The 21,367-nt window shown below is 39.4% G+C and overlaps 1 protein-coding gene across 1 annotated transcript in view; it reads right to left on the reverse strand.

Moving 5' to 3' along the window:
* The window catches only part of NLN (neurolysin), a 90,790-nt gene that overhangs the window by 49,940 nt on the left and 19,483 nt on the right, over positions 1-21,367 (reverse strand). Inside the window, exon 2 of the mRNA XM_008543765.2 lies at positions 9,904-10,163. Coding sequence (XP_008541987.2) covers positions 9,904-10,163 — 260 coding nt within the window. The remainder of the gene's footprint in view (positions 1-9,903; positions 10,164-21,367) is intronic.

Here is a 21,367-nt window from a genome sequence, read left to right on the forward strand (position 1 = left end):
TATTTAAGAAACAAGTAGACCAATTTAGTGGCATGGGGTTTGTTTAGAATAGAAAAGGTCTTAACTTTCACTATAGACGCCTTAGAGAATGCAATCAAAGTTACGGACCTTCCCCCAAATGCAAACCTGCAGACAAACATAAGAACTTCCATACAATTTCAGAAGATTCCCAGAAATCTCAGTGGACACATCCAGCAAGCAGCTGAGTATCGGGGCTACTCCTGTTAAATGATGGTGGTAATGTAGTCTGCTCTAATCTTCACACAGTCAAGTTGGTTCTTGGGTTTTCCATTTGTATTTTGACTTTAATTAGGCAAAAATCTGATGTCAGTGAAATAATCCATACTATAGAAAAAAATAAGTATGGTTTATAGCGATGGTTATGGTTATGCTGTGACAGTGAATATATTTTTATTTTATTATCTTTACTACTTTGAAGGTATTGTAAACAGGTAAAATTTACACATGTGATATTTGTGTATACACATGTATAAACAGTAGAGCCATCCGTTACATACCAAGAAATTGTCCACTTAAACAAGCTATCTTGCTGACATCACTCTTCTTAAAACAGTTACAAATAAAGCTGTAAAAAAAAATTGTGGGGCCAGCCCCGTGGCCTATTGGTTAAGTTCAGCACGCTCTGCTTCAGTGGCCTGGGTTCAGTTCCCAGACGCAGACCTACAATACTTATTGGCAGCTATGCTGTGGCGGCAACAAACGTACAAAATAGAGAAGACTGGCACAGATGTTAGCTCAGGGCAAATCTTCCTCAAGCAAAAAGAGGGAAACTGGTGACAGATGTTAGCTCAGGGCAAAGCTTGCTTAGAAAAAAAAATGGCCACAAATATCTGAATAAATTCATAATATGTGTTTTAAGAAATCAAATTAGATAATTATTCTTTAGGATTTGATTTAATATATAATTTGATGTTCTTTGATTAAAGAAAAAATGTAACAGAAGATTTAAAATTTAATACATACAGCACTTGTTAAGTGATAGAGTTAACTATATAGCCACAATTTCTGTTTAGTTTTTTAAATTAGCTCGAAAAGACATTAAGAAGGAATCAAAGTTGCTCAAGAACTTAAATGAGCAGAATAAAATGCAGGAGCCTAAAACTGAAAACATATTCTTAAACAAAGAAACTGAAAACCATTTCCTTCCTTACTTTGCCACAAAGACCTGAAACCAGACTTAAGCTCTCATTGCCAAACTATAAATAACACTGATGCCCAGTATCTGACACTAGACAAATGGGGTTTTAACAGCTATTGCAAGAGGCAGAATGAACTCTGAGAACATACACAAATAACAGAAAGTTAGTCCTTAAAAATCTAGTCCCAAACTCAAAAATTTTTATGATTAACCCAAAAAGACAAATTTATGGGACAACAAGAACAAATATCACAAAACTAAAAGTCTACTTAAAAGATATAATATCGAGGAAAAAACAGAATTTAAGATAATTCTTTTTCTTATGATTTTATTTGTTTTCTTCACCACTGATTTTTACATTTGTTAAACACATAGGTTACTAGGCTGGTACACCATCTTGGCTCTAAGTTACTGAAGAAGTGAGTATCTGAACCAAGGACAAACCATATGCAGGGGGGAGATACACAGGAAATTGCCTGCTGAGAAAGCTCTGCTGAATGGGGACCAGCTCCATCCCTCTGACTCTAACAAGACCAATCAGATCTTTTTTATTCAAGAGTTTAAACTCAAGGCTCATAGCAAGATTTAGTGGCCATTAATGAGAGTGAAGCAGTTGGTAGTAAGAGGCAAACAGAAATGGAGAGGTAAGAGAAAGTAGCCAAGTCCCTAATATGATGGGAGATAGGGTATGGAACTCCTGGTATCAAGGGGCTGGTAAAGGTAAAGAGATGACTAGGTCACTAGGGTGGTGCAGGATTCTGGACAACCTTGCAAATCCAGCATACATATGATATCCAGTCTACAGATAGCCTATGTTCTTATGAAGCCTAGATACACAGCCAAGGTTGTTTAGCCATCATCATCCTCCAAAATATGTTCAATCCTTAGTGGTGACTGGTGTGAATCTTCATTCCTTATAACTCAAAGGGTCTAACACTTACATTACATAAATAATATATTTTACAGGACCAGCCCAGTGGCATAGTGGTTAAGTTCATAAACTCTGCTTTGGTGGCCTATGGTTCATGGGTTTGGATCCTGGGCAAGGATCTATACCACTCATCACTCCATGACGAGCATGTGGGCAGTGTCCCACATACAAACTAGAGGAAGACTGGCACAGATGTTAGCTCAGCGACAATCTTCCTCTAGCAAAAAGAGGAAGATTGGCAAGAGATCTTAGCTCAGTGCCAATCTTCCTCAACAAAATATATATATATTTATTATATATTATAAAATATATATTTATATATTTTATATATTAATATTAAAAATATAAATTATATATTATAAAATATGTATATTTTAAGTGTAGGAAATATGGAAAATAGAGGAAAACATAAAAGGTAAATTAAAAATCAACTGTAGGAGAGTGATGTCAGCATCACGGCAGAGTGAGCTCTCCCCTGTAAGATACAACAAAAAAGACATTCATATGCCAAAAGAGGACATTCACACCACACAAAAGAAGTCTGAGAGACCCACACAGCCATACGTGTGAAGGTGGAGGGGCTGGAATCCCTGGAGGAAGTGGAAGGAGGTAAGGGGAATCTTCCCTCCTTCTTGAACAGCAGTGGCCCCAGGACTGTGCACAGTTCTGAGAGGAAAGCGAAGCGGAGCAGCCCTCTGCAGGAACATGATCGCTCTCCGAGTTCCCTCACAGCCTGTGGGAATGCCCCACACAGAGATAACCAAGCCATCATGGGGGCGTCTTCATCAGGCAAGCACCCCAGGAGAGCAGATAGTGAGGGCTGAGTGAGAACTCCCCTGGGATCATGCAGGCAAAAGAAAGCACCCTTTCCCCAGCCTCGTGCTCCAGTTCAGCTGGTCGGCCAGAGCACTGCACTGATAGGAAAGTAGCCCGCAGCTGGAATAAGTGAGCCGCACATTGCAGTGGGCTCAGGATACACAGCTCCTGACCCCAACTCAGTGACAGCAGGTGGAGGCTGCAACCAGATACTACCACTATGTGGAGGCACAAATCCATGCTGTCAAGCAGCATGAAAAAATATATTAAATCTCCAGACCAGAAGGAAAATGAAAAGTACCCAGAAATCAATCCTGAAGGCACAGAAATTTATAATCCAAATGTCAGAGAATTCAAAATAGCTATCGTAAAAAAACTCAAAGAGTTACAAGAAAATACAGATAGACAGTTCCATGAAATCAGGAACTTCTTCACAAAAGAGACTGAAACCATAAAGAAGGACCAATCAGAAATGTTGGAGACAAAAAACACAATGGATGAAATAAAGAAAAATCTGGACTCCCTAAACAACAGAGCTGATATTATGGAGGAACAAATCATCAGTCTTGAGGACAGAAATATAGAAATGCTTCAGATGGAGGAGGAGAGAGAACTAAGACTAAAAAGAAATGAAGAAATTCTCCAAGAAATACCCGACTCAATTAGGAAATGCAACATAACGATTATAGGTATTCAAGAGGGAGAAGAGAAGGACAATGGAGCAGAAAGCTTGGTCAAAGAAATAATAGTGGAGAATTTCCCAAACCTGGGAAAGGAGCTGGAAATACAAGTGAAATAAGTCAATATATCTCCTAACCATATCAATGTAAAAAGACCTTCTCCAAGGCATATAGTAGTTAACCTTGCAAAAGTCAATGACAAAGAAAAAATATTAAGGGCAGCAAGGCAGAAGAAAATAACCTATAAAGGAACCTCTATCAGGCTTTCAGCAGATTTCCCAGCAGAAACCTTACAGGCCAGGAGAAAGTGGAATGATATATTCAAAATTCTGAAAGACAAGTTTCAGCCAAGAATACTCCATCCAGCAAAAATATCCTTCAGATATGATGGAGAAATAAAAACTTTCCCAGATAAACAAAAGCTAAGGGAGTTCATCACCATAAGATGCCTCTGACAAGAACTCCTAAAGAAGGCCCTGATACCTGGAAAAAAAGGGAGTTATAAAGCCCTGAGCAAGGAGATGAATAGGTAGGCAAGTCAGAAAATGGCAGCTCTCTATCAGAACAGGTTAGCAAACAATTATAACATTAAAGGTTAAGGAAAGGAAAATGCCAAAAATAAACATAATCTCATCATTTTAACCACAAACTCACAACATAAGATGGAATAATATGTGATGATAACAAGTTAGAAGGGGATGAGGAAAGGGATAGAATTGGCTTAGTCTAAGAAATTAGAGGCTATCAGCAAATGGACTATCTCATCTACAAGATTTTTTTTTTTTTTTTTAAAGATTTTATTTTTTCCTTTTTCTCCCCAAAGCCCCCCCGGTACATAGTTGTGTATTCTTCGTTGTGGGTTCTTCTAGTTGTGGCATGTGGGACACTGCCTCAGCGTGGTCTGATGAGCAGTGCCATGTCCGCGCCCGGGATTCGAACCAACGAAACACTGGGCCGCCTGCAGCGGAGCACGCGAACTTAACCACTCGGCCACGGGGCCAGCCCCATCTACAAGATTTTTTATACAAACCTCATGGTAACCACTAAACAAATAATTGGAACAAAGACACAAATGATAAATAAGAAGAAAACTAAGAAATTCATCATAGAAAATGACCTAACTGAACTGGTAGTCCAACATACATGAGATGAGAAACAAAGGAAATACAGAAGAACTGGAAAATGAGAGACAAAATGGCAGCATTAAGCCCTCACATATCAATAATGTAAATGGATTGAATTCTCCAATCAAAAGACACAGAGTGGCAGGATGGATTAAAAAACAAGATCCTAGGGGCTGGCCCCATGGCCGAGTGGTTAAGTTCACGCGCTCCACTGCAGGCGGCCCAGTGTTTCGTTGGTTCGAATCCTGGGCGCGGACATGGCACTGCTCATCAAACCACGCTGAGGCAGCGTCCCACATACCACAACTAGAAGGACCCACAACGAAGAATATACAACTATGTACTGGGGGGGCTTTGGGGAGAAAAAGGAAAAAATAAAATCTTAAAAAAAAACAAAAAAAACAAAAAAAAACAAGATCCTACAATATGCTGCCTCAAGGAAACCCTTCTCAGCTCCAAAGACAAACACAGGCTCAGAGTAAAGGGATGGAAGATGATACTCCAAGCTAATGGCAAACAAAAGAAAGCAGGTGTTGACATACTTGTATGAGACAAAATAGACTGCAAGGTAAAACACATAAAGAGAGACAGGGAGGGGCAGTATATAATGATAAAAGGGACACTCCACCAAGGAGACATAACACTTATAATATTTATGCACCCAACACAGGAGCACCAAAGTACATAAAGCAACTATTAACATACCTAAAAGGAGATAATAACAACACCACAATAATAGTAGGGGAACTTAACACCCCACTTACACCAATGGATAGATCATCCAGAGAGAAAGTCAACAAGGCAATGGTGGAATTAAATGAAAAATTAGACCAGATGGAGTTTATAGACATATATATAGAACACTTCATTCAAAAGCAGCAGGATAAACATTCTTCTCAAGTATGCATGGAACATTCTCAAGGCTAGACCATATGTTAGGAAACCGGGCAAGCCTAAATAAATTCTTGAAATCATATCAAGAATCTTTTCCAACCAAAAAGGTATGAAACTAGACATCAACTACAAGAAAAAAGCTTGGAAAGACACAAAGATGTGGACACTAAACAGCATACTACTGAACAACCAATGGATCACTGAAGAAATTAAAGGAGAAATGAAAACATATCTGGAGACAAGTGAAAATGAAAACACACCCTACTAACTCATATGGGATGCAGCAAAAGCGGTCCTAAGAGGGAAAGTCATCGCAGTACAGGCCCACCTTAACAAACAAGAAAAATCTCAAATAAACTATCTCAAACTATACACAACAGAATTAGAAAAAGAGGAACAAACAAAGTCCTAAGTCAGCAGAAGGAGGAAAATAATAAAAGTTAGAGCAGAAATAAATAAAATTGAAACCAAAAAAGACAGCAGAAAGTATCAATGAAACAAAGAGCTGGTTCTGTGAGAAGATAAACAAAATTGCCAAACCCTTAGCCAGAATCAGTGAGAAAAAAAGAAAGAAGGCTCAAATAAATAAAATTAGAAATGAAAGAGGAGAAATTACAATGGATACCACAGAAATACAAAAGATTTAAGAGAATACTTTGAAAAACTACATGCCAACAAATTGGAGAATCTCGAAGAAATGGATAAATTCTTAGACTCTTATTACCTCTCAAAACTGAATCAAGAAGAAATAGAGAATCTGAACAGACCAATCACAAGTAAAGAGATTGAAACAGTACTCAAAAACCTCCTAAAAATTAAATCCCAGGACCAGATGGCTTCTCTGGAGAATTCTACCAGACATTCAAAGAAAATTTAAGATCTATCCTTCTCAAACTATTCCAAAATGCTGAAGAAGACAGAACACTTCCTAATACATTTTATGAGGCCAACATCACCCTGATGCCAGACAAGCAAGCTAGACAAGGACAACACAAAGAAGGAAAATAACAGGCCAATATTGCTGATAAATATAGATGCAAAAATCTTCAACAAAATATTGGCAAACCGAATACAGCAATACATTAAATTAAACAGATCATACACCGTGATCAAGCGGGATTTATACCAGGGACACAGGGATGGTTCAACATCTGCAAATCAATCAATGTGGTACACCACAGTAACAAAATGAGGAATAAAAACCACATGATCATCCCATAGAAATTGAGAAAGCATTTGACAAGATCCAACATCCATTAATGATAAAAACCCTCAATAAAACGGGTGTAGAAGGAAAGTATCTCAACATAATAAAGGCCTTATATGACAAACCACAGCCAACATCATACTCAATGGGGACAAACTGAAAGACATCCTCCTGAGAACAGGACCAAGACAAGGGTGCCCACACTCACTACTCTTATTCAACATAGTACTGGACGTTTTGGCCACAGCAGTGAGGCAAGAAAAAGAAATAAAAGGAATCCAAATGGGCAATGAAGAAGTGAAATTCTCACTGTTTGCAGACGACATGATTTTACATACAGAAAATCCTAAAGAATCCATCGGAAAGCTATTAGAAATAATCAATAACTACAGCAAATTTGCAGGGTATGAAGTCAACTTACAAAAATCAGTTGCATTTCTATACTCTAATAACGAACTAACAGAAAGAGAAGAATACAATCCCATTTACAATCACAACAAAAATAAAATATCTAGGAATAAATTTAACCAAGGAGGTGAAAGAACTATACAACAAATACTATAGGACATTACTGAAACAAATTGATGATGACATAAAGAAATAGAAAGATATCCTATACACATTGATTGGAAGAATAAACATAGTTAACATGTCCACACTACCCTAAATTCAGATTCAATGCAACACCAATCAGAATCTCAATGACATTCTTCTCAGAAATAGAACAAAAAAATCCAAAAATTTATATGGAACAACAAAACAGCCCAAATTGCTAAAGCAATCCTGAGAAGAAAGAACAAAACTGGAGGCATCACAATCCCTGAGTTCAAAATATACTGCAAAGCTATAGTAATCAAAACAGCATGGTACTGGTACAAAAACAGACACACAGATCAATGGAACAGAACTGATAGCCCAGAAATAAAACTACACATCTACGGACAGCTAATCTTTAACAAGGAAGCTAAGACCATACAATGGAGAAAGGAAACTCTCCTCAATAAATGGTGTTGGGAAAACTGGACAACCACATGCAAAAGAATGAAAGTAGACCATTACCTTTTGCCATACACAAAAATAAACTCAAAATGGATCAAAGACTTGGAGGTAAGACCTGAAACCATAAAACTTCTAGAAGAAAATATAGTCAGTACACTCTTTCATACTGGTCTTAGAAGGATCTTTTTGAATACCATGTTTACTTGGACAAGGGAAACAAAAGAAAAAACAAACAAGTGAGACTTCATCAGACGAAAGAGCTTCTGCACGGCAAAGGAAACCAGGATCAAAATGAAATGACAGCTCACCAATTGGGAGAAAATATTTGCGAATCATATGTCTGACATGGGGTTAATGTCCATAATATATAAAGAACTCAAAGAACTCAATAACAAAAAAACAAACAACCTGATCAAAAAATGGGCAGTGGATATGAACAGACATTTTTCCAAAGAAGATATACAGATGGCCAATAGGCACATGCAAAGATTTTCAACATCACTAATCATTAGGGAAATGCAAATCAAAACTACACTTAGGTATCACCTTACACTTATTAGAATGGCTATAATCATCAAAACAAAAAATAACAAATGTTGGAGAGGTTGTAGAGAAAAGGGAACCGTGATACACTGCTGGTGGGAATGCAAACTGGTGGAGCCACTATGGAAAACAGTATGGAGATTTCTCAAAAAATTAAAAATAGAAATACCATACAACCCTGTTATCCCACTACTGGGTATATATCCAGACAACTTGAAATGAACAATACAAAGAGACTTATGCACCCCTATGTTCATTGAAGCATTATTCACACTAGCCAAGATGTGGAAGCAACCCAAGTGTCATCAACTTATGAATGGATAAAGAAGATATGGAATATACACACACACACACTCACACACACATACACACACAATGGAATACTATTCAGCCATAAAAAAGACAAAATTGTCCCATTCACAATAACATGGATGGATCTTGAGGGCATTACGTTAAGTGAAATAATCCAGACAGAGAAAGACAAACACCATATGATTTCTTTTTTTTTTTTTTTTTGAGGAAGATTAGCCCTGATCTAACTACTGCCAATCTTTTTCTTTTTGCTGAGGAAGACTGGCCCTGAGCTAACATCTGTGCCCATCTTCCTCTACTTTATACATGGGATGCCTACCACAGCATGGCTTTTGCCAAGCAGTGCCATGTCTGCACCCGGGATCAGAACTGGAGAACCCTGGGCTGCCGAGAAGCGGAACATGCAAACTTAACCACTGTGCCACCAGGCCGACCCCAAACACCATATGATTTCACTCATATGTGGAGGATAAAGAAATACATGTACAAAGACAACAGTTTAGTGGTTACCGGGGGAACAGGGTTGGGGGTGGGCACCAGGGGTGAAGAGGTATACTTATATGGTGATGGACAAATAATAATGTACAACTGAAATTTCACAATGTTACAAACTATTATGACCTCAATAGAAAAAAATCAATTGTAAACTCAACACTCAAGACGTTAGCCATTATTAAAATCTATGTATTCTCTTCTGGGTTTCTTTCTCTGTCCTTTTTTACTATGTTACTAAAGACTGCTCCTAAACATGATTTTAATGGCTACATAGTGTTACAGAGGGTCAATGTATCATAATTTATTTAGCCATTCTATTGGTTGACACTTATGGGCTGTTTCCAAGCTTTTACTAGGATAAAGTATCTGCTTATATGTAAATTTATGCATGATTTTTCCTGTATCTAATTATTTCCTTAGACTAAATGCCTAGAGGTGGAATTGCTGGGCTAGGGTATGAACTGCTTAAGAGTTTTGATACATATTGTCAAAGCGCTCTCCAGAAAGCAGCTGCAGTTAAGAGTGTACATTTCATTGCACCTTCGCCAACATAATAAACAATTTTAATCTTAGGTAATTTCATTCTAAGAAATTATGAATCATTAATCTTCTGAGCAATTACAAATCATTACGTAAAAATCAATGTCTTGTAAAATTGGAAAACGACTGCCAAGACAGAAAGCGTAAAACAGTTTATGATGCCCACAAAGTGAAATACTGATATGCTTTTGCATCTCACTTACCTATATACTTCACTTCCACATCTGCCAGTGCCTGCAAACAGTTCTCATGAGTTACTTCCTCAATGTCAAGCATTCCAATAGCATCGTACACTTGTTTGGTCTGCACAATGAGCTCCTCAGTTCTTGCTTTAATCTGCTCTGGTGAAAGATCCCATCTTAAAACATTTCTGCCCACTGCTGTATGGGAAGACATCGCCTGAAGAGAAGACATCACTTCTCTTCCTAAAGTCATCCTGAATAAAATCCTGGAACCACCAACTCTACAAAGAATCAGAAAAAGAACAAAAATTAGGTATTTCTGTTGGTCCAAAGTCAACATGCAAATGTGTATTCTCTAATTAAATTTTAAACTTAAAATAAACGTTTAATAAAATTGAGCAAATTTCTTTCAGGTGAACACATCTGCACAAAACTAAATGCTCTTGTACTTTCCTGAATGGTTATATAGTTAATGGAATTTATATTTTTCAAACACTGAATTGTTTATGTAATTAAATAATACAGAAAAATACAGTTAGGTCTCAAAAACATAGTAATTGTCCTTTATAAATTAAGCCAGTAATCTTTCTTATTTAAACGTTTTTCCTGTGCTAAGGTCCACCTACTATGAATATAGACCCAAAAATATTTTGGGATTCAGCAAGGAAACATTTTCAAAATTCTCTTTTTATGCCGAACACAATTAGAAATTTTTTTAACCAAAATTTCATGTAAATCAACTATGGCAATTTTAATTTAAGACTTGGAAAATAAACTCTGGTATTGCTATGGCATTATTTTAAGAGATAAAAGAAAAAAGAAATTAAGAATAGTGATACTAATTCTTCACACCCTTAAAATACCCAAACTAATAATTGATGCCATATGTGTGTGTGTATAATATATATTTATGTATAATTTTAGATCTTAAAAATACAATATTATAATTAATAACAAACATTTATTGTGTTTAGGCACTATACTAAATGATTTCCATTTAATAACTCAGTCCTCACAACAACTTTATGAGGGAGATACTGTGGTTATTCTCATTTTATCAAAGAGGAAACTAAAACATAGAGAAATTAAGTAACTTGCCCAAGGTCACACAGCTGGTTACATGGTGGGAATTAGGATAAAAAACCAGATAGTAGAGATCCAGAACCCACACTCTTAACCACAATGCTAAACTTCATTCCTATTATCTTACAACACCCCGAAACAACCTTGTGAGGTAGGCAGGGCATTATTCTCCTTTAACAATGATGCAATTGAGGTTCAGAGAGGCTAAGTGACTTGTTTAGGGTTATCTGCTCAACAAATATTTACTAGCATGTACTGTGCCTAGTCATTGTGCTAGGCACTGAGGGTAAAAAGGTAAATTGATTGGGACCCTGCTATTATAATATAGTGAAGAAGACAAATCGATAAACAGGCAATTACATTCTACTGAGATGAGTGCTATGATGGGGGAAGCAGAGGGAATTCTGAAAGACCACAGAAGGAGCTTTTCTAGGAAGATTTTCTAGAAGGAGCAATGAGCAAGCCAAGATCTGGACAACAGGCAGACATTATCCAAAGGCCAAAGGATGTAAGGAGAGAGAAGTCTGGAAAGATAAGAGGGGACTAGAGAATGAAGAGCCTCGGGAATTGTTAAAGAGCTGAACCTTATTTTGAAAGCATAAGAGAGAGCCATTGAAGGGTTTTAATCAGGTGAGAGATGAGATAAGATATGCATTTAGAGAAATCACTCAAATTATAGTGAGCTGAAAAGTTTGGAAAAGAGAGATCATTCTAGAGGGAAGCTATTACTGCAATTGGGGCATAATATTATGGAACACCGACTATGAAATAGGGGGAATTGGAGTGATTTAAAAGATATTCAGAAAATAGAATCAATGACTTGGTACTGAATGGATGGGGGCCGTGAGGGTGAGAGAGTTTCTGTCTTGAAATTGGATGGATGGATGGATGGTGGTGCCATCAGTAAAACAGGGAACTTAGAACAAGGAGGAGGCTCTTTGGGTGGAAAAAGAGAAACTCAATTTTGGAGATGCCAAGTTTGAACTGGCTGTGGTGCATGTAAGTGGAATTCATTAATATTAGATGGTAATTGGAGTTATAGGGGTGGTTGAACTGGCACAAGGGAGTTTGCAGAGTGAGAACAGAAGAACAACTGGGCCCTGATTCTAGCTTAATCTTTGAAGTACAAGGAGAACCGAGCCAGGATGGGTCTAGGAAGATGTCAAACATAAGCATCGAAAAAGGGAGGGAGTGAATAACAGTACCAAATGTTGTACGAATCTCAAGAAAGACAGAAGAGTCTGTGATGAATTTTACAACAGCAACGTCACCAATGCCTCTGGCAAGAGCAGCATCAGTGCGGTGCTGGGGGTGCAAGTTAGATTACCATCACTGAGGGTTACCAGAAGAGTAAAGAACTGGAGAGAGAGCACCCATGCACTTCTCTGCAGAACTGGCTGTGAAAACAAGGAGGGCTAACGCAGTGCAGCTGGAAGGGGCTGAGGCACAGAAGGGACGCATTTTAAAGAGAGACCTGATTACTGATCCCCCGAACCGTTCTCCACAATAACTGATGTCCCTTATGTGAAACACACTGGTTGATGGTTACGCTCAAGGCTGGCAGACTATTTTCTAACATACTTTCACATTTCTCATATCCATCAAGGGTCAAGTCTATTTGTTTCAAAACCTGTTTAAGCCTATTATACTTGTTTTCATATGACTTAAATATTTAACTGATTAAATGTATGCAAAAAGAATGATTTCTTGTTTAGGTAAACTGTTTTGGCAATACTTTTAAAAAGACAGTTACTAAAAAAGCCAATCAATAAAACTGCTGTTAGAGAAGCCTGAGAAAAGACTGGTGAAGATTCAGAAGGCTTCTGAAGTCAGAAGATTTATGAATGTCTTTATGTATGTTCTTGTTCTTTTTAAAGAAACAGAAATTAGAAATAAAAAATGATGTATTTCAGGTGTAGTTTATGTAGGACAGAGGGGAATGCCAATCAAGCAATTCACACTTAACAAAAAATATTTGGAAGTAAATATGCATTTTTATTTTGTTTGAATATATCATTTAAGCAATTTATCATTTTTTATGATTCTACTTGAAATATATTTTTTCAATTAATTATTAAATGACATATAGAACAAGGTCCTAACAAAGGTAGGAAGAAATGGCATATAAAGCGTGGGCAAAGCAATTGATTTTAGATAGGAAGAGAGACTACAGTCTCAGTAAAATCAATAAAACAGGTAAAATGGATGTGGTTGCATTATAGCAAAAAGTGAGATGTTTGAATTTAAGAATTTAAAGGTTAAGCAGTCTGACAAGACCCAGGATATTTTCCTGGAAGTGGATGGTGGATATAAAGGACTTGAAGAGTACAAAGAACCAACAACCTAGTATTGGATAAATTGTCTATGTGAACACTGGAGTCAGCAGCTTGATGGTTGGGCCTGGGAGGAGAAAGGAGGACTGAACCAGGAACCCAAGTCTTCAAAGAATGGAGAGGACCAACCAGGTGGTTGGCAGAGGACATCATGAACAGGGTATAGAGTGGTAAACCCAGATTCTGAGCCTCGAAGGTGTTTTTATACAATGGTGAAGAAGTGTTGGTCTGGGAGCATAACAGGGGACAAGGTGGGAGCCAGAGAACAAAGAAGATGTGGATGTCTCCTCCTGACTTTGTAGTATGAGATGTGGAGGAAAGAGGGATGTAGGGAAAGTATTTTCCTCAGGGTTGAGTGGATTACAGTAAAAGTTAAGAGAAGAGAAGATCCAGAGAATATACACAAGTGGAGGAGTTTGTTTACTATGGGAGCAGGGTTCCAGAAATAATAAGGGAGAAGTCTAAGAGTATAGGAGATAGCTAAATATCTGCTGGTTGTCCAGCCATTCACCTCTTTCCCCCTACCTAATTATACACATATTTTCTTCCCAGTACCCATGCATCCCCCACACAGTCCAGGATCCTTGGAAGTGGCTGCCCTGACCCTCAGAAGCCCTGTGAAACAAAGAGGTTTCATTTCTACTGAATGTGATTGAGCAAGCTTGAGTCCTTGACTGAAGCTGGCATCCATCTCATGAGAAAGAGTGGAACCCGACTTATGATGAAATAAACACTGTGAATGGAAGAATAAAGGAAGGAAACCAAATATTTACCGACATCACTGAGCCCCTAGATCAACTAATTCTGAAGGCTGCCCTAGAGCCAGACTTTCCAGTTATGTGAGTCTGTTGTTTAAGCCGGTATGAATGCGGTTTTATATTATTTGCCTTACACAGGATCCTAACTGATGAAGGAAGGAAAACTGATAAAGGAATGAGCACGGAAAAAAAGTATGAGGGTGAGAGTAAAAGAAATGGTGGACTAGAGGGTCTGACACACTGGGGGGTGGCCTCAAATAATAGGGACATGAAGTTCAGGGTGAAGAGTTGGCTGAAAATTTCCAAAATAATTATTCCCGCAATCCTTCATGGATACACAGAACTGAGGCATCAGAGAAGGAGTCAGCCATGACCATGATTAACTGGGGGTAAGAAGAATAAACATGTACTTCCTTCCACGGAAGCGCCAGCACAGGTGAAGAGGCTGGCGTGGGATTACCGAGGGAACAAACAGCAACTAGAAGATTGATGACTAAAACAGAGGACTTCTGCGCTTCAACACCCTGCTCTTTCCACCACTCCTCTCAGTACAAACCATTTATTATGGACAAATTTTCATTATTGTTAAACAGCTTTAAAAGAAAATTACTTCAAACATTTCACTGGTTTTCATTTATTTCCTAACATTTATCAAAAGATTGTGTTTGGTCACAGCATATCTGATTTTTTTTTTTTTTTTTGAGGAAGATTAGCCCTGAGCTAACATCTGCTGCCAATCCTTCTCTTTTTGCTGAGGAAGACTGGCCCTGAGCTAACATCCGTGCCCATCTTCCTCTACTTTATATTTGGCACACCTGCCACAGCATGGCTTGACAAGAGGTGCTAGGTCCACACCCAGGATCCGAACCGGCAAACCCTGGGCTGCTGAAGCGGAACGTGCGCACTTAACTGCTGTGCCACCAGGCTGGCCCAGCATATCTGATTTTAAGACAGTTGTTTAACTGATCAAGATGTCAGCATCTCTACCTATGCTGAACAGATATACCCATAATCACCTTTGTATAGTTTTGCTGCAACTAACAAGAGCTACCCCTTCGTTAATGCAATATTATCCCCTGAATGTGGACGGGGCAAAGAAAAAAGGAATAGAAGCTGAAAATCATAATTTCATGGGTCAAAAGAGCACAATAAATTTGTTATCTTATATCTTCTTTTCTCACCATCTGGGATTTTTGTCTTAATGTCTTTCAGGATTTATAATTCTCATTACCAAAAAAAGGGAATGGAGACAGAAGGACTCTCTTATACTTCTGACTAAAATATCTGACCTACTGAGAATTTTTCTGTCTACATTGTCTCTGCCTTTCCTCTTCCATTGTCATTTTGCTGAGCATCCCTCTTCTTCCCCTCCGTTACAATTCGAAGCTCGTTCAATGTTTCGGATGCTGGTACATTGATCTCTTCTTCCCCTGTGTGCCAGTGCAGCCCTGGAGAACGGCACCTGGTGGGAAAACCAGGGCCCCTGCAGTCATCTTAGCAACCGTGCTACACCCTTGAGAATCTGGTGAGGATCTTTTTCTTGACTTTTTGCAACTGAGAGCTACAAGGTTGAAAGCAGGCAACACAGTGTGATCCTGTCTTTCTCTACAGGAGTCATTACATGCAATTATTTAAAAATGAAAATCTAGATTAAATCTGAGAATCCTTCTGTCTAATTCAACACCAGGGTTTTTTTCCTACAAACTGCCAAGCTCTTTTAAAGCACTTTCAACACACAACTTTGAAATTTCTAACCAAGAAATAACACAAAATACTATACTGGAATTGACAGGAAGGGACATTTGTTGTTTGAGCAGTAGTGTCTTGTGTTGAACAAACAAATGAGATACTTACGCAAAGAAAGCAAGTGGCACGGTTTTTGATAGAGATCACCAGGCTGCAGAATTTCACTGGGACAAATGAGCGTGCCACAGTTATTCTGAGTTAACTATTGTTTTAAAACTTTTGCAAAACATTTTATGGAACGTACTTTCAGAAATGTTCTGACTTACTGGATTCATTTCTTTTGAAGCATAGTTTAAAGGCCTCTACTTCCTCATATCAAGGCTTCTTTGACCATTCCAGTTCATCCAGATCTGAGCTTCTATCCCCTTTTATCTGTGCCATTCACTTTAGACATTTACATTACTGTCATTCACCTGTTCAATTGGTTTGTGTTGTATTCTAAATTAAACTAGGATTTTCCAACACAATAACCATTGTACATTTCTTTTGTCACAACCCCCACCCCAGCACACTGCACACTGCTGAGCACACAGATGCTCATATATACTCGAAATGCGATGGTATTGATGTGGCCAAAACATCACTGCAATACCATCTTCCTTCACCATCACAAACAAACATCCATAAAGGGGAATGTGTTTTATTATAGCCAGGACTAGAGTGAAACTCCATTATCTAAAAGGTCACAACTTCCATTTCCCCACAATTTACTTTTTATCCATGTTCCCAGTGTTTCACTCTTGTGTACTGTGTTGTAATACATGGTTTGCATCGCATTTCCTGAAATTTGCCCCAATTCTTCAAAACACTTGGCAAATATTCCTAGTATTTACTTTGGAACTAATGTTTCTTTACAGAAGATGCTATTGAGGGCTGCATTTCATCTATTCTCCTAGACTGGAAATCCTGTACTTTTTTTTATTCCTTGTCTGGCTATTTCATCAGAACCATTCCCTTCTAATCTTAATTCCTACTGTTCACAAAGTTGTCTTTTTCAGTCATCAATTTGACTAAGTCATCTCTCTCCTGTCAACTTACCAGGCCATAGCTCAAGCCCAGGCTCCTTTCATCAGAGCATACAGGGCTCCTTCATTTAGGATTTTACCAGTGCCAGAGCCCAGCGATGCACCTCCCCAAGGCTTACCCATTCCTTTAGGCACTTAGCCCACTTCTACCTTGAACCTTCAGCCAAACAGCACATTATCTACATCTCCACTACCTAATACGGCAGCCAGATTTGGTTCTTTAAATTTAAATTAATGTAAACAAAATTAGAAATTCAGTTCTTCAGTTGTGCTAGGCACATTTCAAATGCTCAACAGCCACTGTAGCAAGTGGCTACCATACTGGACAGCCAGCCAGAAAATATTTTCATCACTGTAGAAAGTTCTAAGCGACAGCGCTGCCCCAGACGATCTCACTTCAGGAATGAGATGCAGGCCTGTACCCTCTTAGGGGTATCCTTTCTCTTTTCCACTTGCAAAGTAGTTCCCATGGTGTCTTCTTTGGAGGGAAGAAAGAACAGAGAAATTGAGGAAGGAAGAACTCACTTACTGAGTAGTTCCTATGTCCCAGGCAGAGTTAAAAATACTCAGTCAGTCCTAACGACACTCAGAAATATGTATGAGTAGGCACCATTTTTAAGAGCATCAGTGTAGTACAAAAGACTTTTAGTTCTTTCTACAAGGGGCAGGGCCAAAGGTACTGGCAACATGATTAGAATGTAAAAGTGGTTTTCTCTAAGACTGTTTAAATTTCACATATCCTTTATTTTTACAATTGAGAGTTAATCTTATTTATTAGCTGTGTTTACCAAGATAGAGGTCAAGTTACAAAATTTTACCTACAGGTTCCTGGCACTAGACCCTCAATGTATCAAACATTTGTCAAGTGACGATTTTCTCTCTTCTTTGAGCCTCCTTACACGTCTTACATTCTTGTCACTGTCCGAGATGGTAAAGCATCTCCAAGTGGTGAAGCCCTCCCATACTCCTGGTCTCTCTCCTGATACTCAGACTCCCTTACAACCTTAATGTCTTCACAGAGCACTCTTTTCCACTCTGTCTTAACTGAAACCTGGACCCCTCAGAACCCATCGCCTCCCGCCTGATCATTCTCTCAAGCTCCTCATGCTCCTGGGCCTGGTGACAGGGTGCACTTTCTCCTCCATCTCCAACGCAGTTTCAAATCCTTCCTGTGTCACAACTCTAATCCTCTGAGGCTGCTGCCTTCCTGCTATATCACTGGCTGTTATGAGCTGACCTCTTTGCCATTCCTTCGTATTTATCAAAGACACGGCGCTACAGTCCTTTCCATCTTAAGCTCCAAAATCACCCTAGGGAAACTCTAAGGGATGAGCTAGACCACTCCCTTAACTTCAGTTTCTTGACCTACTTCAGTTCAAGAACCTTCATGTTTATTCTTCTTACCCCGACTTGGAGATGCTCCTCAGAAAGGATAAATTCTGATATTCCACTCTCTGGCCACCCCTTCTATCTTTTCAGCTCCCACTTCTCTACTCCTATGATTCTTATTTCTCCATCTCCTTTAGACTTCCGGTGCTTTGATCCCTCTAGTTTCTCACCCTATCAGGCTTCACCTGTAGCTCCACATAGACCTGGGCAATTACTATACTTCAGAGGGCCCCATTTGGCCCTCCTGCATCTTCTCTCTGCTCAAGAGAGCTAAGAGGAGGTGCCCATGCAGAGCCTACAATCCCCAGCCTACCCCACAACTATGCTTTTAGTACCAAGGCTCCAGAATTCCTCGCTCAAATGGCTCCCAGAGCCTATGCGGGCCTCTTTCCTCAGTCCATCCTCCTGAGGGTGAGCTGCCCATTGGTGTGCACACCTCTTGGAATGAGGGATGATCATCAGTAGGGAGAGTATGGTTGGAGCTTGGACTTTGAGGTGTCGGTATCCATGCACACGTGAGGCCCCTTCGTGGTACAGGAGGGGGCCAAGGGTGGCCTTCCATTTGTACTTGTCCCAGGTTGCACGAATGTCAAAAGTGAGTCTCATCTTTTAATTCAACCATCCTTCACTGAAACACCAACGGCCCTGCTCCAAGTCCTTCTGCTACGTCCACCTGATAAACCTCTGCTCAGGATGAGTTTAACCAGCCACTTTCTCTATTCTTACATCCAGATTACCAAACAGAGCTATGGGTTTAATGCTATTATATCATGGTCTCTAATTTGAGTTGAAACGTAAGGTTTCACAAAAATCACATCCATGATGTGTCATTCCCCACACCAGTTATTTCAAACGGTGACCAGCCTCCCAAAATATCTCCTCTCACTGTCACTAGCTGACTTTGCTGCCGACATCATCAATGCCATCAGAAAGAAATTCCTTCAGCTTCTCACCTACAAACATAGTGACATCTACATCATTTTTTCTTCTTTACTCCTAACTAGTGTAAGAGCTATCTGTCTTGTCTACAGCCAACTTCTCACTTTCCGCTTGGGTCATAACCAATCTTTCTAGGACATCACTCCATGAAATATTCTCTCTTTTACTAGATTTTTTGTTTTGTTTTGAGGAAGATTAGCCTTGAGCTAACATCTGCCACCAATCCTCCTCTTTTTGCTGAGGAAGACTGGCCCAGAGATAACACCTGGGCCCATCTTCCTCTACTTTATATGTGGGATGCTTGCCACAGTGTGGCTTGATAAGCAGTGCTAGGTCCATGCCCCGGATTGGAACCGGCGAACCCCGGGCTGCCGAAGCAGAGGGTACGAACTTAACTGCTACGCCACTGTGCTGGCCCCTAGTAGAATCTTAAATGTCTCATTTGTACTGCCTCTTTATACACACATACAGCTTGAGTGCTTAAGTTTTCTCAACTAAGTAAAACAAAACAAAACCTCCCTTGATCAGAGAAACCCACCCTCTATTTCTCCCCTTCCCTGCAACCCCAAGATTTTTCAGAGTGGTCCGGCCAGCCCTGCCATCTTCATGTCCTCATCACTCATATACTCTTCAACCCACTTCAATCTGGGCCCTGGTTTCATAAAAAATGGAAACTGCTATCACCAGGACCCCCAATACTAAAAAGCCACCTGACATTCTTCAGTACCTACCTGTCTTGACTTTTTGTGATATTTGACAGTGTTACTCACTCCTTCCTTTTTTAGCTCCCTCTTTTTCGGAACTTTTCCCTCCCTTAGCATCTGTGATAATGATTCCTCTTTCCATTCGATGTCTCTGGCTGTATCTTTAGAATTTCTACCATCTGCTTCTTTTTTATTCCCTTCCTTAGGATTCCTTAGGATTCAGTCCTATACCCTCTTTTTTCCTCTTTTCATTTTGCACACTTTTCCTGGGGTATTCTGGTCCACGTGTGTGGCTACATATGCTATCCTTAACTACAGGCTTCCAAATCTGTATCTCTAGCCCAAATCTCCTGAGTTTTAGACCTGTCTATCTAACACCTGTTGGACAGCTCCACTTAGATGTCAATGGTCGCCTTAAATCCAGTATGTCTAAAATTAAACTGACCATCTTCCTCACCCCAGAACCCAGCCTGTCCTCTTCCTGTATTCCTCATCTCAGTGAAGACCACCAGGATTGACTCAGTTGCTCGGGTCAGAAACCCAGGAGACTTTCTGGACACTTTCTAATCTGTTCTCCAGATTGCCTGCAGAGTAATCTTCCTAAAATGTAAATCTGATCATGCCACTCCCCTCCAGTGGCATGTTTCAGGAACAAGTTCTGGCTTCACTGAGTTCAGAATCAAGTTCAAGCTACTTAACTAAACATACCAGTCCCTTCCCAATCTGCCCCTAACTATCTCTCTGGCTTTCTCAGTGCCACCCTTTTGCCCTCAAGTCTATGCTCTAGGCATAACGAACCACTTTCACATCTCCTTCAAATTGTTATGTTCTCTTCAGGCCTTTGCAGCGTTTTTCCCTGTGCCTAGAACAGCTTTCCTTCCCCTCATCTGAGCAACATCTCTTTCATCTCTTACTTATCTTTTGGATCTCAGCTCAGACTTCATCTTCTCAGACATTCTTTGACTACCTCCAGCTGTTTGAGGAACTCTTCTTCTGTGCTCCTTCAGTACCCAAAACGTCCACTAAGCAAAGCACGTATCATACTGCATGGTACTCACCTACTTACCTGGCTGTGTCTCTCATAATCTTTGAGCAGAGACTGGGTTTTAGTGATATTTGTAGACTCTGAACCTAACGTAGTTTGTGGTGTATGCATATGTTAACAGTGACAAGTTTACCCAAAAAATTATACTTTAGCTTATTTGTTTAATACTTTTCTTTTATTATCTATATGCCTACTAGACATGTAGTTCCATCTGAGAGTGTTTAGCTTCCATGGAGCATTATATAAAGCCCCAATCTGCAAGTAGTGAAGATGATGCAGAGTAGCTATAATGACATATATTGGATACTCAAGCATCCTGAATGTTGCCAATAATTTTTCTTCTGAATGGACTGCTGCACTGGGGCATCAGATTCAGTAGTGCTCCACAGTTACTGAGGCCTCCAGTTTGGGTACTTATCGCCCTGTAACAAAGGTAAGATTCTGATATTTGAGTCACTAGGGT

This window comes from Equus przewalskii, chromosome 20 (genome assembly GCF_037783145.1).
Source record: "Equus przewalskii isolate Varuska chromosome 20, EquPr2, whole genome shotgun sequence".
Taxonomy (NCBI): domain Eukaryota; kingdom Metazoa; phylum Chordata; class Mammalia; order Perissodactyla; family Equidae; genus Equus; species Equus przewalskii.